Here is a 13,165-nt window from a genome sequence, read left to right as displayed (position 1 = left end):
TCTCCTCCTTTCTAATGTAACTTACCTTGACACACACTGCTGTATAAATTTTTAAAAATATATATTTTTATTTTAGAGAGGAGGGGAAAGGGAGTCAGAAACATCAGTGATGAGAGAGAATCATTGATTGCTGCCTCTTGCATGCCCCCTACTGGGGATCAAGCCCACAACCCGGGCATGTGCCCTTGACTGGAATCGAACCCAGGACTCTTCAGTCCACAGGCCTATGCTCTGTCCACTGAGCCAAGCCAGCTAGGGCTGCTTTCTAAAGTTGATCTATACCTAATGGTTGTTTATTACCCAAACAGTACTTAGTCCCATTTTTAATCTGTAATCTCAGTGACATGCTAAATTGCTACCATGTCAGGCACATATGAGAGAAACTAAGAAAAAGGCACTAGGGAGTAGGTCAGCTACAAAATGATGTGTATTCAAGCTCTACAGAGGAGAGACACTGCAGGTAGCTGCAGGCGGGGGAACACCTGTGTGAAGAGAAACTGTGATGGAGGTTGCACAGCACTTGTGAAAGGGGGCGGCTTGGTAGCGGCTAGTATCAGAGCCAGGAGGGGCCCAGGAAATCAGAGGACCCCTCCCTGCACTCCCGTCCACTGTCAGTCACCTCACTGCTGTCATTTGCTGTTCTTCCTACTCCAAATGCCAGGAGCCACCTTGGCCATGCATGGGTTATGACCACCACTACTGTTTCCAACTTAGCTGCTCCAGCCACCTCGATGGTTTTGCCTGATTTTCCCATCTGGTTTTTCTCATCTGGGATCCTAGTTTAGGCAAGATGGGTCAAATTGAATTCTTTTTTTTTAAAGAATAGTTTATTGATTTTTTTAGAGAGGGGAAGGGAGAGAGAAACACTGATGTGAGAGTTAAGATCAATCAGCTGCCCTGGCCGGTTTGGCTCAGTGGATAGAGCGTCGGCCTGCGGACTCAAGGGTCCCAGGTTCGATTCCGGTCAAGGGCATGTACCTTGGTTGCGGGCACATCCCCAGTAGGGAGTGTGCGAGAGGCAGCTGATCGATGTTTCTCTCTCATCGATGTTTCTCTCTCATCGATGTTTCTAACTCTCTATCCCTCTCCCTTCCTCTCTGTAAAAAATCAATAAAATATATTTAAAAAAAAAATTAAAAAAAAAAAAGATCAATCAGCTGCCTTCTGTACACCCTCCACCAGGGATTGAACCTGCAACCTCCACAACCTCCCTGTACACGGGAGGATGCCCAACCAACTGAGCCACACTGGTTCGGGCTCAAATTGAATTCTTACTAGGGTTTAACCAGCAATACAAAGCCTGTTGGATCCTGCTGACCTCCCTTGTCTCTTGGAAGATACGGTGTTTCAGATCCTTTGTCCCGTTATTCACAAAAGGGACCTAAGTATGCTTCTTTGGCTCGGCCATTACAAGATTTTCTTAACATGTTGAAGCACTTCTCAAAATGAATTCCTGATATGGAAATCACCTGAGACACCTATCAAAATGCAAGTTCATGGGCCACACCCATTGAGTGAGAATCTCTAGTGGTGGGGTCCACTTTTCTGCATTCAACAGATGGTTCTTAGGTGAGGAGACTCCTTGGTTTATGATTTACAATTTGGCCAATTAACCAAATATATTTTCAAAATATTAATTCTTGCTCCAGAAAAAACATGTGGGCTCATGAGTACAGAATTAGCAGATACCATTTGCTGAAGGCTGCCAGCTGCCAGCACTTCTAAGTCCATCATCTCTAATTCTCTAAGTCACCTGTTAGACCCATTATACAGATGAGGACATTTGTCCCAGGAAGTGGCATATTTACAATTCAAACCCAAGCCCAACCAAGTTCACAGTTTTGTTTTTAGATACATCATTCTGCTTTGTGGGCTCAGATGGCTAACAAATGCTGTCAGTCAAATGGCTGTGGGAAACATTGCAACAGCCATCAGTACTGGGGCTGTGACATGTTCATGTGTATGTCATGTAACAGATACTTGGCTTAGTGCTTTGGTTTGCTTTAAGGTGTCTGTAGACTTTACCTTAGGACTTCTTGTAAGTACTATTTTCTTAATTGGTAACTCCAGCCAGGCGTGAAAGGGCTCCTTTTTGACACTGGTCTCTGCTGGAGTGGAGTCTGTATTAGGAGAGGCCTGTTGATTTAAGCTGGAGTCCAGGCTTTTTATCAAAATACGTCTTTTTGGAGCCTCAGGAAGCAGATATAATACAGAATTAGATGTGTATTAGTTCAGTCCCGTACTCTGAGTAATTCAAGACACAGGTGGCTTTTGGGGGTCAAAATTATCCAGATCAGTGCTTATTTTCTGCTTTAACTACAACATTGTGGCCAAGTCATTTTGGTAGGATTAGCCTGCAGGCCTGCCCCCTAATAAAACAGGCAAAAATAGGAGGAAAATAGTTGTAGCTGCAGGAGGTAGTGTCCCAGTTAGCAGGCATTGACTCATCCTGGGGGGCAGGACGCCAGGGCAGGGGGAAGTGACCCTCCTGTCCAGATAGCTACCTCTCCTGCAACATGGCAGGGTGAGCCCCACTAGACTGAATCCTCAGCACTTGTCAGTGCTCAGGAAGCTTGTTTAATGCAACAAGAACATTCACTTCTTCCCCTTTCTGGGAGTACGGAGGCCTGGAATTTTCTACTCCAGGAGGGATGCCTAACATACTAGAAACACAGCTGCTGCTTTGTGGAAGGGAGTCCAATGACAAGGCGGTAGACAGCGGTTTAGACTTGAGCCCTGGCTCTGTGGTTATGGTCCCTCTTCCAAATCCCGACTCTGCTAAGTATCAGTTGGTTCTTGGATGTTACTTAAGAAATCCAAGGGTTGGGTTCTTGTAAAACAGAAATAATGGTAGTATTTGTTTCATAGGGCTCTTACGGGGATTAAATGAGCTAATACAAAGAAGCTACTCAGGGTAGTGTCTGGTACATAGTAACTGCTCAATAAACAGAAGCTATTAACCCAAGGCCTATAGTCCTCTGCGACAGGGTGGGAATTTTTCCCCATATCTCAAATCAGTACCCGGTGATCACCTATTCTCTTAAGAGGTTAAGAGGCCATGGAGAGTGGAAAGCAAAAGGATGCCACCTCCACCAGTGGTTTGCTGGCTCTGTTTATGCCAGAGCCAACCCGCCTTTCCTTTCCCTCAGTGAGAGGAGCAGACCCATCTGCCAGCCTGCTGTATGAGGCCAGCGCAGGAATACTTGGAGACAGGCGAGTCCCCTCATGCCTCTTAATCACATACATTTTTCCAGAATGGAGGCAAGGCCTCATTCCCGCCCTTTTTTTAAAAATTCAAAACTGTCAAGGGAACTCTTAGTACCAGCCACCCAATCAACACAGGTTCTAGATATGCACATTTTTTAAATTATGTTTATTTAGCATATGTACACATAAAAGAGAAATTGCCCTCTGATCCCTCCCAGCAGAAAACATGCACAAACCCAAGGTATACGCAAGGGAAAGGGCCCAGGCCCCAAGTTAGTGGTTGGGATGGTGCAATCCTGTGAGTCAAGCCTCAGTCAGGAGAGGGCTGGACTGAAGTGTCAGGCAGGCTGGAGCTCCCGCTGCTGGCTCTAAAACAAGCGTGCGCCATAGCCAAAGGTCTGTTTGATGCCCTCGAAGTAGTAGCGCTGCCAGCCCTGCCGTGTCCTCTCCTCCTCGGGAGCAGGGATGCCTCGGCCTTCCATGCACAGTTCAGTCTCTCCATTCTTATCATTGAAGGTCAACGTGATGGTGGCAAAGTGCCCTGGAGAAAGACAGAGGGGAGGGAGGCTTCAGATCCAGGGTTTCCACCTGGGTTTGAGATTAAGGCGAAAATAAAAAGTAAATAAAAATCCTGGGGTTAATGGCAGTAAACAAATATGCTTACTGCCCGGCTGGTGTGGCTCAGTGGTTGAGCACCGACCTATGAACCAGGAGGTCACAGTTCGATGCCCAGGTGGGCACATGCCTGGGTTGCAGGCTCAATCCCAGTAAGGGGCGCACAGGAGGCAGCTGATCAATGATTATCTCCCATCACTGATGTTCTATCTCTTCTCCCTCTCTGAAATCAATAAAAATATATTAAGATAAAACAAAACAAAAAGCACAAATATGCTTGCTTACCTTCTGGCCAAGATTTGAACCTCCACTTCATCGCAATATGTTTCTCAGGGACCTAAAATACCCAAAGAGATCAGTCTATACTAAGGATTTTCAACACTTCTCATCTTGTGGCACACATAAACTATTACTAAACTTCTGCGGCACACCAAAAGACATATTTTGCCAATCTAACAATAAAAGCAGGTATAATTTTGGTTCATTCACACCAAACAGTTATTGTTGTGTAGGCTGTTGTCATTTTTTAACTTTAAGAATTTTTAAAAGAGAGGAAAGGAGAGTGATAGAGAGATAGTAACACTGATGAGCAAAACATCATTGATCAGCTGCCTCCTGCATGTCCCCTTCTGGGAATCAATCCCTCAACTGGAAATCAAACCGAGACCTCTTGGTTCCTGGGTTGACCCTCAACCAATAAGCCACACCAGCCAGGCTGTTGTCATTTTTAAACTTGACGATCTAAGGGAAAAGAGGTCAGTGCCCCTCATGAAATAGGTACATATTGCATGTTTTGAAAATTCTTGTGGCTTACCAGTTGAAAATCGCGGCTATAGACCAATTGAAAATCGCAGCTTTAGACCAATGTGCCCAAGCCTGGCTAGGTTAGCTATCTGCCTTACATACAGAGTCTACCATCAGTGCAATTATACTACTTATGAGGGCAAAGTGGACCACAGAGTTCCTAATATCTCCTCTTAATCCTAAGTGGAATGTGGTCAACTGTGCCCAGGTGAAATTTCAGTGCAGCAAATGGAAAGCCATAGCCACCAATATATACAACCTCTCTTCTATCAGTTCTTCTAGAAAGAACTGATTTTAACTCCGTTAAGGAAAAAATTCTAGGAAAGCAAGAGAATTGAAATGGCAGCATTATTTTGAAAAACAAAACAAAAGAGATTACTAACCAACGAGATAAAAGCCTTAAATTTTACCCACAGAGTGGAAAAAAGGAGAAATAATATTCTTCTGACCAGACAGTGGCTGCATCCTGGGCCTGGGCCAGGAGGTACTCACCAGATCAGTGAATTCCCCAGTGACATTGCCATCTACCAGGTGAAACTTCCCACCTTTGTCTGCTTCTAGCGTCGCAGGAGCATGGGTAAAGGCCTGCACCAGCTGTAGAAAAAACAAAGTAGGGAGACGATGCATGACTTTCAGTGGGATCCAGGGACAAATGGCAACCGACACCTGCATGCCTCAACGCTCGTTCCAAAGACACCACTTTGCCCAATGACCGTTCCAGGTTCTATTCTATTCCATTGCAGACCAGGCTTTGACTTGAGTGAGTGGGAATCCATGACAACATTACTTCAGCCTCACTGTCTAAAAAGAATGATTCCTAGTGGTTTCCATTTAGAGGACCCCAAACTAATATATATGAGAACAAAGAGGGCCAACACACTTTGAGGAGTAGGTTGAACAAAAGTGGGTTTTCCTTTGCCTCTGCTTGGAAGAAGAAAGCCTCAGGCTCTACTCACTGGTACTTCCTCTGATGATGGGGATGCGCCCACAACCCAAGTCACCTGGCCTGGCAGGTGCCACGAGGCTGACGGACAGGTTACACTTACCTCCTGGGTGGTGAGCACTCTGTAGAGCTCCTCTGGGGACGTCAGGAAGGTGTCTCGCAGGGTGATCTTACAAGTGGGGATTTTGACACCAACAGGTCTGGTCTGGGTTTTTGAAGGAGCAGATTTAGCCTGTGAAAGGCACAATGAAGTTGTTAGAGTAATGGTGAAACCTCAATTAACATGGCTTCCGGGGCAAACCTGCATTTATTCTCACAAACTTATTCACCTCCAAGGCTAATTGTTCCAAGGGGTTGGAGAGAACTTGATGGGTGTTTCAGTCATAAGGGGAACTTTTCCAGAAAATCCTTAATTCCCACTGAAAACAACCACTTTAGGTGAGGGAAGACCACTATGTTTTAAAAACCCATCAGCAGAAGGACATGTTAAATCACTAGGTATTTCTGAAGAGAACATTGTAATTCTCAAACAGAGTTTCTATGCTTAAATAGCTCAAAACAGTACCTCCAACCCCACCCCATCTCCAAAATATCCTCCATTGTGCTGACAAAGGGTAATAGGGCTGAAAACTGAGTGCTGAGCCTGAATTACACAAGTTCCATTTCCAGAAAAAATATATTTGCTCACCCTGCCAATGGGTGAAATCAATCAATTTTCTGATAGGTGAAGTTAGTGGCCTAACCCAATACCTTGATGAGACCTCTAATATCGAAGTATGAGATATTAACAGCCCAGTAAGAAATAATACTGAAGACGTATATGGGTGAAGACCATGCTGTGTCCACAACATGCAACCAAGGGTCAGACTCTGAAATCCCTAAGGGCTTACATTTGCTCTAGCAACAGTTATAAATGAATAAAAACCAGGTGAAAGATGGGTAGACAAACAACTACATATTGTGGACTTTTAAAAAGTACCACACTATGCCCTAGCCAGTTTGGCTCAATGGACAGAGCGTCGGCCTACGGACTCAAGGGTCCTAGGTTCGATTCCAGTCAAGGGCATGTACCTTGGTTGCGGGCACATCCCCAGTAGGGAGTGTGCAGGAGGCAGCTGATCGATGTTTCTCTCTCATCAATGTTTCTAACTCTCTATCCCTCTCCCTTCCTCTCTGTAAAAAATCAATAAAATATATTTTTTTAAAAAAAGCACCACACTAAACAAAAAACAAAACAAAAAAGAAAGATTAAAAAAAATAAAAAAAGCACCACAAGCTGCTCTGGCTTAGAGGTTAGTCAGAGAGAAGCAGAAATGTGGCGTTCAGGAGGAGGCAGTACCCCAACACCCTTTGCAGACAGCCCCCCCCCCCCCGCGCCCCCCCACGTTGGTAGACCGTTTACCTTGCGCTCCTCAGTTTTCGGTGCTGGCTGACCAGTTGAGGCTACTGACTCTCCATTCAGCGTAGGCAAGATCATGCCCTGTGTGAACTCTGAAAAGATAAAAAACCCCGCTCTGGAAAGTTACTTCTTAGTTGAGATTTGGGGTTTCAAGCAGCTTAACAAATATGGCCATCTTAATCCAGAATGAGCTGATGACGAGGACAGGTCTATCTACTTTACATTTTTACCCCTGGTCTAGGCCAGGCAGGTATCTGAGTATATGTTATATAATGTAGCATGTTCACTGGAATTATTTTAAACCCCTGACTCAACTGGAAGCATTACAACTTGTTAAATGTACGTGAAGTCTATTATGGAGGGCAGCCAATGAATGTCGTTGCGCTTCCATGACTTCCAGAGTGGGGCAAGATACCTAAGGATGCGTGTTTACTGCCCTTTCTCCACTCTGCGTAGGTAGAACAGCTACAACTAGTTTGGCATCAGAGCACAGGTTCCCACCTTCTAGGCTGGTTCCCTCTGATGGTCATTACATGTACTCCACCAGGATAAAACCGTACTGGCAGAGCTGGAATTCTAGGGAATTCCATGTCATTACATGTACTCCACCAGGATAAAACCGTACTGGCAGAGCTGGAATTCTAGGGAATTCCATGTCATTACATGTACTCCACCAGGATAAAACCGTACTGGCAGAGCTGGAATTCTAGGGAATTCCATGTCATTACATGTACTCCACCAGGATAAAACCGTACTGGCAGAGCTGGAATTCTAGGGAATTCCATGTCATTACATGTACTCCACCAGGATAAAAACGTACTGGCAGAGCTGGAATTCTAGGGAATTCCATGTCATTACATGTACTCCACCAGGATAAAACCGTACTGGCAGAGCTGGAATTCTAGGGAATTCCATGTCATTACATGTACTCCACCAGGATAAAACCGTACTGGCAGAGCTGGAATTCTAGGGAATTCCATGTCATTACATGTACTCCACCAGGATAAAAACGTACTGGCAGAGCTGGAATTCTAGGGAGAGCTGAGCTGGTTAGTATTCTAGTCACCCCCTAAAGGTCCCTGGAGAATGCATATCAGAGATACTCCAGGACTGTGCTCAAGCAGTGAGGCTGGGGATGCAAGTCTGTACACCAGCGTTGTCCAAGAGAAGTGTAATGCCAGCCTCAGGTGTAATTTATAATTTTCTAGGAGCCACACAAAAAACTTAAACAGGAAAATTAATTTTAAAATATACCGAACCCAATGTACCCAAACTATCACTTCAATATATTATCAATATAAAAAATTTGATATTTTACATTCTTTTTGTACCAAGTCTTCAATCCATTGTATTTTATACTCAAAGTACATCTCTATTTGAACGAGTCACATTTCAATTGCTCAACAGCCAGCATATTAGACAATGCACCTCTAGATCTTTCCTTCCTCAGTGTATACATTGACTTCAAGATGAAATAAGGCCCTTCCCCCCAAATCTTTACCCATTTGCCAAAGAAAAGACTGTCAAGCCCCTTTATCAGAGTCTGACAGGTGGAAACTACCTCAAGGCATACGAACTACTCCAGGGATACCTGTTTTGAGGGTGCTGATGTAAATTCCCATGGCTTCTCTGAGAAGTTTCACCCCTTCTTCTTTCATTAAGGCCACGAGATTTGTGTCAGGCTCATCTTTGGCAAGGCTCACACTAATCTGAGTGAAAGATCAGAAGTAGGTGGTAAATCACGTGAGGGGTACCTGCGCTGTGGAATGTGGTGCTGAGCAATCAGATAACTGACGTTTCCAAAGGAAACGGGTGAGGGATGGGGCATTCGTACAATCCCCATGAGTGTCCCTTCTCAGGCTCTCTCTGCCAAGGCAAAGGTGGTCGATGTTAGAACCCACAGCACCAGCTAAAGCAAAGCAGCTAAAGAAGCACAAGCTGCTCTGGAGGCTGCCAGTGGCACCACTGACCTAGAAAGTCATCCAAACGGGGGTTCTGAATGCATGGGCCCAGCTGGCCTTTACTTTTGAGTGACAGCTCATTGTTCTCCTCTTACTCTCAGGTAAGAGGATGTGGAAGCACAGAGGAGGAGGGAGGAAGCACAAACCTCTACTTCGTCCACGCTGTTTTCGTCAGACAAATTGGGGATCTCCACGTGTCCCTTGTACTGCACCCCAGACGGAGAGGTACCTGCCAAAAGCAAGGCCATGTCACTGTCTCCTCTGCACGAAAAGTCACCTGCTCTGGAGCCCTAACTACCACCCTGCTTACACTCCTTTGGACAACTGAACGGACCCTCTTTATTCTGAGAAAAATGTGACACGACACACCAGATGCAACGGACCTTCTTCCCCCAGCAGAAATGTCTTTCCTCGTCAAATTTCTTGAACTTGTGTGTTATTACCATGTGGGACCGAGAACTGCCAAATTCTGCCAGGGAGGACTTGAGTCAATAGCCAATACAGTCAGTTCTGCTAGAATGCTTCGTTAGAAAACACAAATTTGTCCCAATGTGACTGATACATTAGGGGACATTGGATCATAACATGAATTTCACATTGGCTCATATGTGATTCCCTCTATGAGAAACACTAGGTGAACATAAAAAACCACACCATTTAATTGAGCGGTACAGGAACACACAAAACACATCTCAAACATCTCCTTGCTAGTGACTTCAGTGCACTACGCCTGTTATAAGCCACGCCATTCACAACTGGTGTTATCCAGTTCCTTCTGATTTCAGATGACCCTCCTCCCACCACTTCACAATAACACCCAAGCCACAATTCTTCTGCCGCCCATTTTCACAAGTAAACTTCAGGTCTTTTTCAAGTAAAGCACCATATTTATTGTATTATTTATGTATTTCTTATAATTTAACATATTTAAAACTGTGCTATCCAGATTTACGTTCCTAAAATTTCTTTTTTGTTAATCCTCACCCCAAGGATATTTTTCCCATTGATTTTTAGAGAGGGAGGAAGGGAGGGAAGGGGAGAGGGAGGGAGGGAGGGAGGGAGGGAGGGAGGGAGAGAGAGAGAGAGAGAGAGAGAGAGAGAGAGAGAGAGAGAGAGAAACATTGATGTGAGAGAAGCAAATTGATTGGTTGTCTCCCACAAGTACCCCAAGCAGCACGGGATTGAACCTGCAACCTAGGTATGTGCCCTTGAGTGGGAATTGAACCCCAGGGCCCTTCAGTTGCCTGGGCCAATGCTCTAACCACTTAGCAACACTGGCCAGGGCTTGGTCTTAAATTTTTAAAAACGAGTCATTGATGAAATTTTTGCATGTTGTATGCCTAATCCTCTCTTCTCCATTAGCCCTGCGGTTTTCATTGAGCAACTTTGCATAGTGCAGTGACTTTTAGGAATACATTATAGCAGAACTGACTGTATTTCAAAACATTTATTTACTCTCACTTCACTAGGCCTCAGTTTCTCAATCTATGAAAAGAGGTTGGGGCAAGATGATACCTAAGGTTCCTTTTAGACCACTATGCTTTTGTAGTTAAATCAAACAAAAAAAACCCAAACCTGATACATCTACTTTCCCCCTCTTTATTACCATTTATTTGAGAAATATTTTCTGAAGCATAAATTTATTTTATGATTTGCCTCCTACACATAATTCTTTAGCTTTAGGGCCTTTTAAAATTCAGCCTCCCAACTGAAGGACCTTCTAGTAGGGCATATGCATGGTCCCAATTCTTTGCTAGTATCACAGAAGGGACAGAGGATAAAGCTGCCCCAAATTAGTCACATGTGAGCTTCGCCAGCACGTAGTTTAACCTGCCAGAATCACACTGAAGGCAATTAATAAGAGCAAGACCAAAAAAAAAAATAAATCCCTCTCCCCACTTTCCTATCATCCAAGTGACAGAAGTAGCTACAGCCCAAGCCCCCAAAACATAGGTGCACAGCGGCTTCGCTGTGGTGACTCTTTCAGACTCACAGCGAGGAAACCCACTTAGTGTCCCAGCATCTCACGCTGCTTTCTGTAGGTCACCGAAGCAGCACACCTCCCCTGCAAAGTTCATGACCTCTTAAAACTTGTGCCTGGCTCCTTAATACATCCGTCAGTGCAGCCCAGCACACTCACCTGTCCAGTTTAGTTTGATGCTCCACTCATAAAAGAAGATAAGTTTGCCTTTGCGATTGTTAATGGACGCCTCTCCATCAAGCTTGTTCACTTCTGTCACCTCACACTTGCCTTCCTCATTTTGCACCCGCACTGCCAGGAACAGTGTTTTCAGCTTATCCGTGGACCAGTTTGAAGCATCCCTCTCTGTCCTGCAAAACAGAAACAAGGCTATGGACCAGCAGCCAACTGCAGAGCACTCTGCTTGCTCTAGTCAAGAGAACGGCAGGCTAGCGGAGGCCTGACAAACGGTTTAAAAATAACAGAAAACCCTCAGTCCCATTCCAGTATGTCCACAAACGTTGTCACTCTTTTAGGAAGACAAGGAGTCACATACTGTCAACGAGGACAACTGCTGCACAGAACGGTTACAAACTAAATCAGCATAATGGTTCTGGCGTGGGTATTTGACAGGACACCTTCACGCGGTGCACAGTGCCACTTGACCCCGTGGAAATCTGTGCACATCTTACCGAAGTAAGCAGCACAGAGGAGGCCACAGAATGCATGAAAAGTCCAGGGAGGAATAAACCAATAATCTTGACCCGATCAGCACAGTGTTCTGACCTGGCAGGTTCAGGCCGTGTCATACACGCCTTACACATTGTGAGCCCTCTAGACGGGCCGTGAAAACAATGGAAGCCCAGAGCTTCAAAACAAACAAAAATGAGGCCAAACACTCCGTGTCCGTTCACAGGAGCGGAGGCCGGGCTGAGATAAGGAGAAGAAAAAGGACAATCTGCCCGGCAACATACTAAACGAGCAGAGAGGAACGGCAAAACGCTGCAACAAAGTAAAAAAAAACAAAAAGTGAAGACAGTATGAACAGAGTTCAGCGAAGTCGGGAGATAAGGAAACTCCCCCCGGAAGATTTCATGCAGGAGAGGCGGCTTTGGAAGAGGGGTTAGGATATAAAACCACGCTTGCCCGGCAACCGGGGGCAGCCCCTGCAGTTACAGCACAACCGACCCATCAGTTCCGGGCGAGGCCAAGGCGTCCTCACCGTCCTGAGCTCTGGGCGCCTGGGGAGCACGCTCCAAACCGCTCTCGGGACGGAGGCGGTGGTCCCCAGGACTTTCCATTTCACCCCTAAGCCGCGAAACAGGAATCCAAGCCCCCCCCTACCCCCCCGTCCTGCGCCCGAGCCTTACACAGCGACCTCCCCACGCGATCCGCGCCCGCCGTTTGGCCGCACTGTCTCCTCCGACCACGTGCGGGGACCACCTCTTTGCTCGGACTGGAAACAGGAGCCGGGGGGTTATGCTTTCACCTCTCGGAAACCCCTCTTCTGGGGGCACCCCTCCACGCTGCTCCTCGCCCCCTAAACACTGAGACGGCAGCCGGGGGAGGCCTGGGGCTGGGACCACGGCGTGGAGAAGAGCCCACCCCCATCCCGGGCAGGGCTGCCTCGGCCCCAGCTTTGTCCCGGGGACCCCGCAGCCCGGCATGGCGCAGCGCTCCGGCGGCCTGGCCCGCTAGCCCTCACCAGTGCCAGTTGTTGACGTTGGTGGCGTCCGCCCGCTCTTCCACGATCCAGCGTGGGTCACCCTCGCCCCACTTGGCCATCGGCTTTCCGATCGCGCCGTCACCAGGTCCCGAGCAGCCCCAGCAACCACCTCAGTACCGCCTGGTCCCGAGCAGCCCCAGCAACCACTTCAATACCGCCTGGTCCGAGCACCCGGCAGCGCCTAGAAACTACTAGAAGCGGCCGCAGAACCTTCTGGCTTGCTTTTCCCTCCACCCCCCACCCCCTCCCCGCCTTAACTTCCGGCTCCTCCTCACTCCCACCCGGTACTTCCGTCCCCCCTCGCCGGACTTGGCTTCCGCCAGTTCTAGGGTTCTTTCAGGCTGCCTTGGGTAATCAAGGGGCCCGAACCGCAACCGCTCATTCGACCTCTCCTAATCCGCAGGGACACAAAGGACACGTCTCATTGTTTTCCCGGACCCCGAGTGGCCTCTGCTGAGCCTCCTGGGAGTTGTAGTCTCGCTAAGTGACCCGCAGGGCAACTACGGAAGGTCACGCTAGAAGTGAAGGAAACGACCCCAGCACCGTGCTC

At 46.9% G+C, this 13,165-nt stretch overlaps 1 protein-coding gene across 3 annotated transcripts; it reads right to left on the bottom strand.

Annotated features, from left to right (window-relative positions):
* Window positions 1-3,354: 3,354 nt before the first annotated feature.
* AHSA1 (activator of HSP90 ATPase activity 1) lies at window positions 3,355-12,866 on the bottom strand. 3 transcript variants are annotated; one of them, XM_006086954.3, is made up of 9 exons: window positions 12,595-12,865; window positions 11,070-11,260; window positions 9,076-9,158; window positions 8,560-8,677; window positions 6,972-7,060; window positions 5,673-5,801; window positions 5,119-5,220; window positions 4,108-4,159; window positions 3,359-3,748 (listed from the first exon to the last, which is right to left on the bottom strand). In XM_006086954.3, exons 1-9 carry the CDS (start codon window positions 12,672-12,674, stop codon window positions 3,576-3,578), a joined length of 1,017 nt encoding a protein of 338 aa, XP_006087016.1. In that variant the 5' UTR covers window positions 12,675-12,865; the 3' UTR covers window positions 3,359-3,575. The 3 variants fall into 3 exon arrangements, with proteins under 3 accessions (XP_023608255.1, XP_023608256.1, XP_006087016.1); XM_023752487.1 differs by lacking the exon at window positions 4,108-4,159 and having other exon boundaries at window positions 3,355-3,748; window positions 12,595-12,866; XM_023752488.1 differs by lacking the exons at window positions 8,560-8,677; window positions 9,076-9,158 and having other exon boundaries at window positions 3,355-3,748; window positions 12,595-12,866.
* Window positions 12,867-13,165: the final 299 nt, after the last annotated feature.

This window comes from Myotis lucifugus, unplaced genomic scaffold (assembly GCF_000147115.1).
Source record: "Myotis lucifugus unplaced genomic scaffold, Myoluc2.0 scaffold_34, whole genome shotgun sequence".
Lineage (NCBI taxonomy): Eukaryota > Metazoa > Chordata > Mammalia > Chiroptera > Vespertilionidae > Myotis > Myotis lucifugus.
The sequence above is the reverse complement of the archived record's forward strand: the minus strand, read 5'-3'. Positions and strand labels throughout refer to the sequence as shown.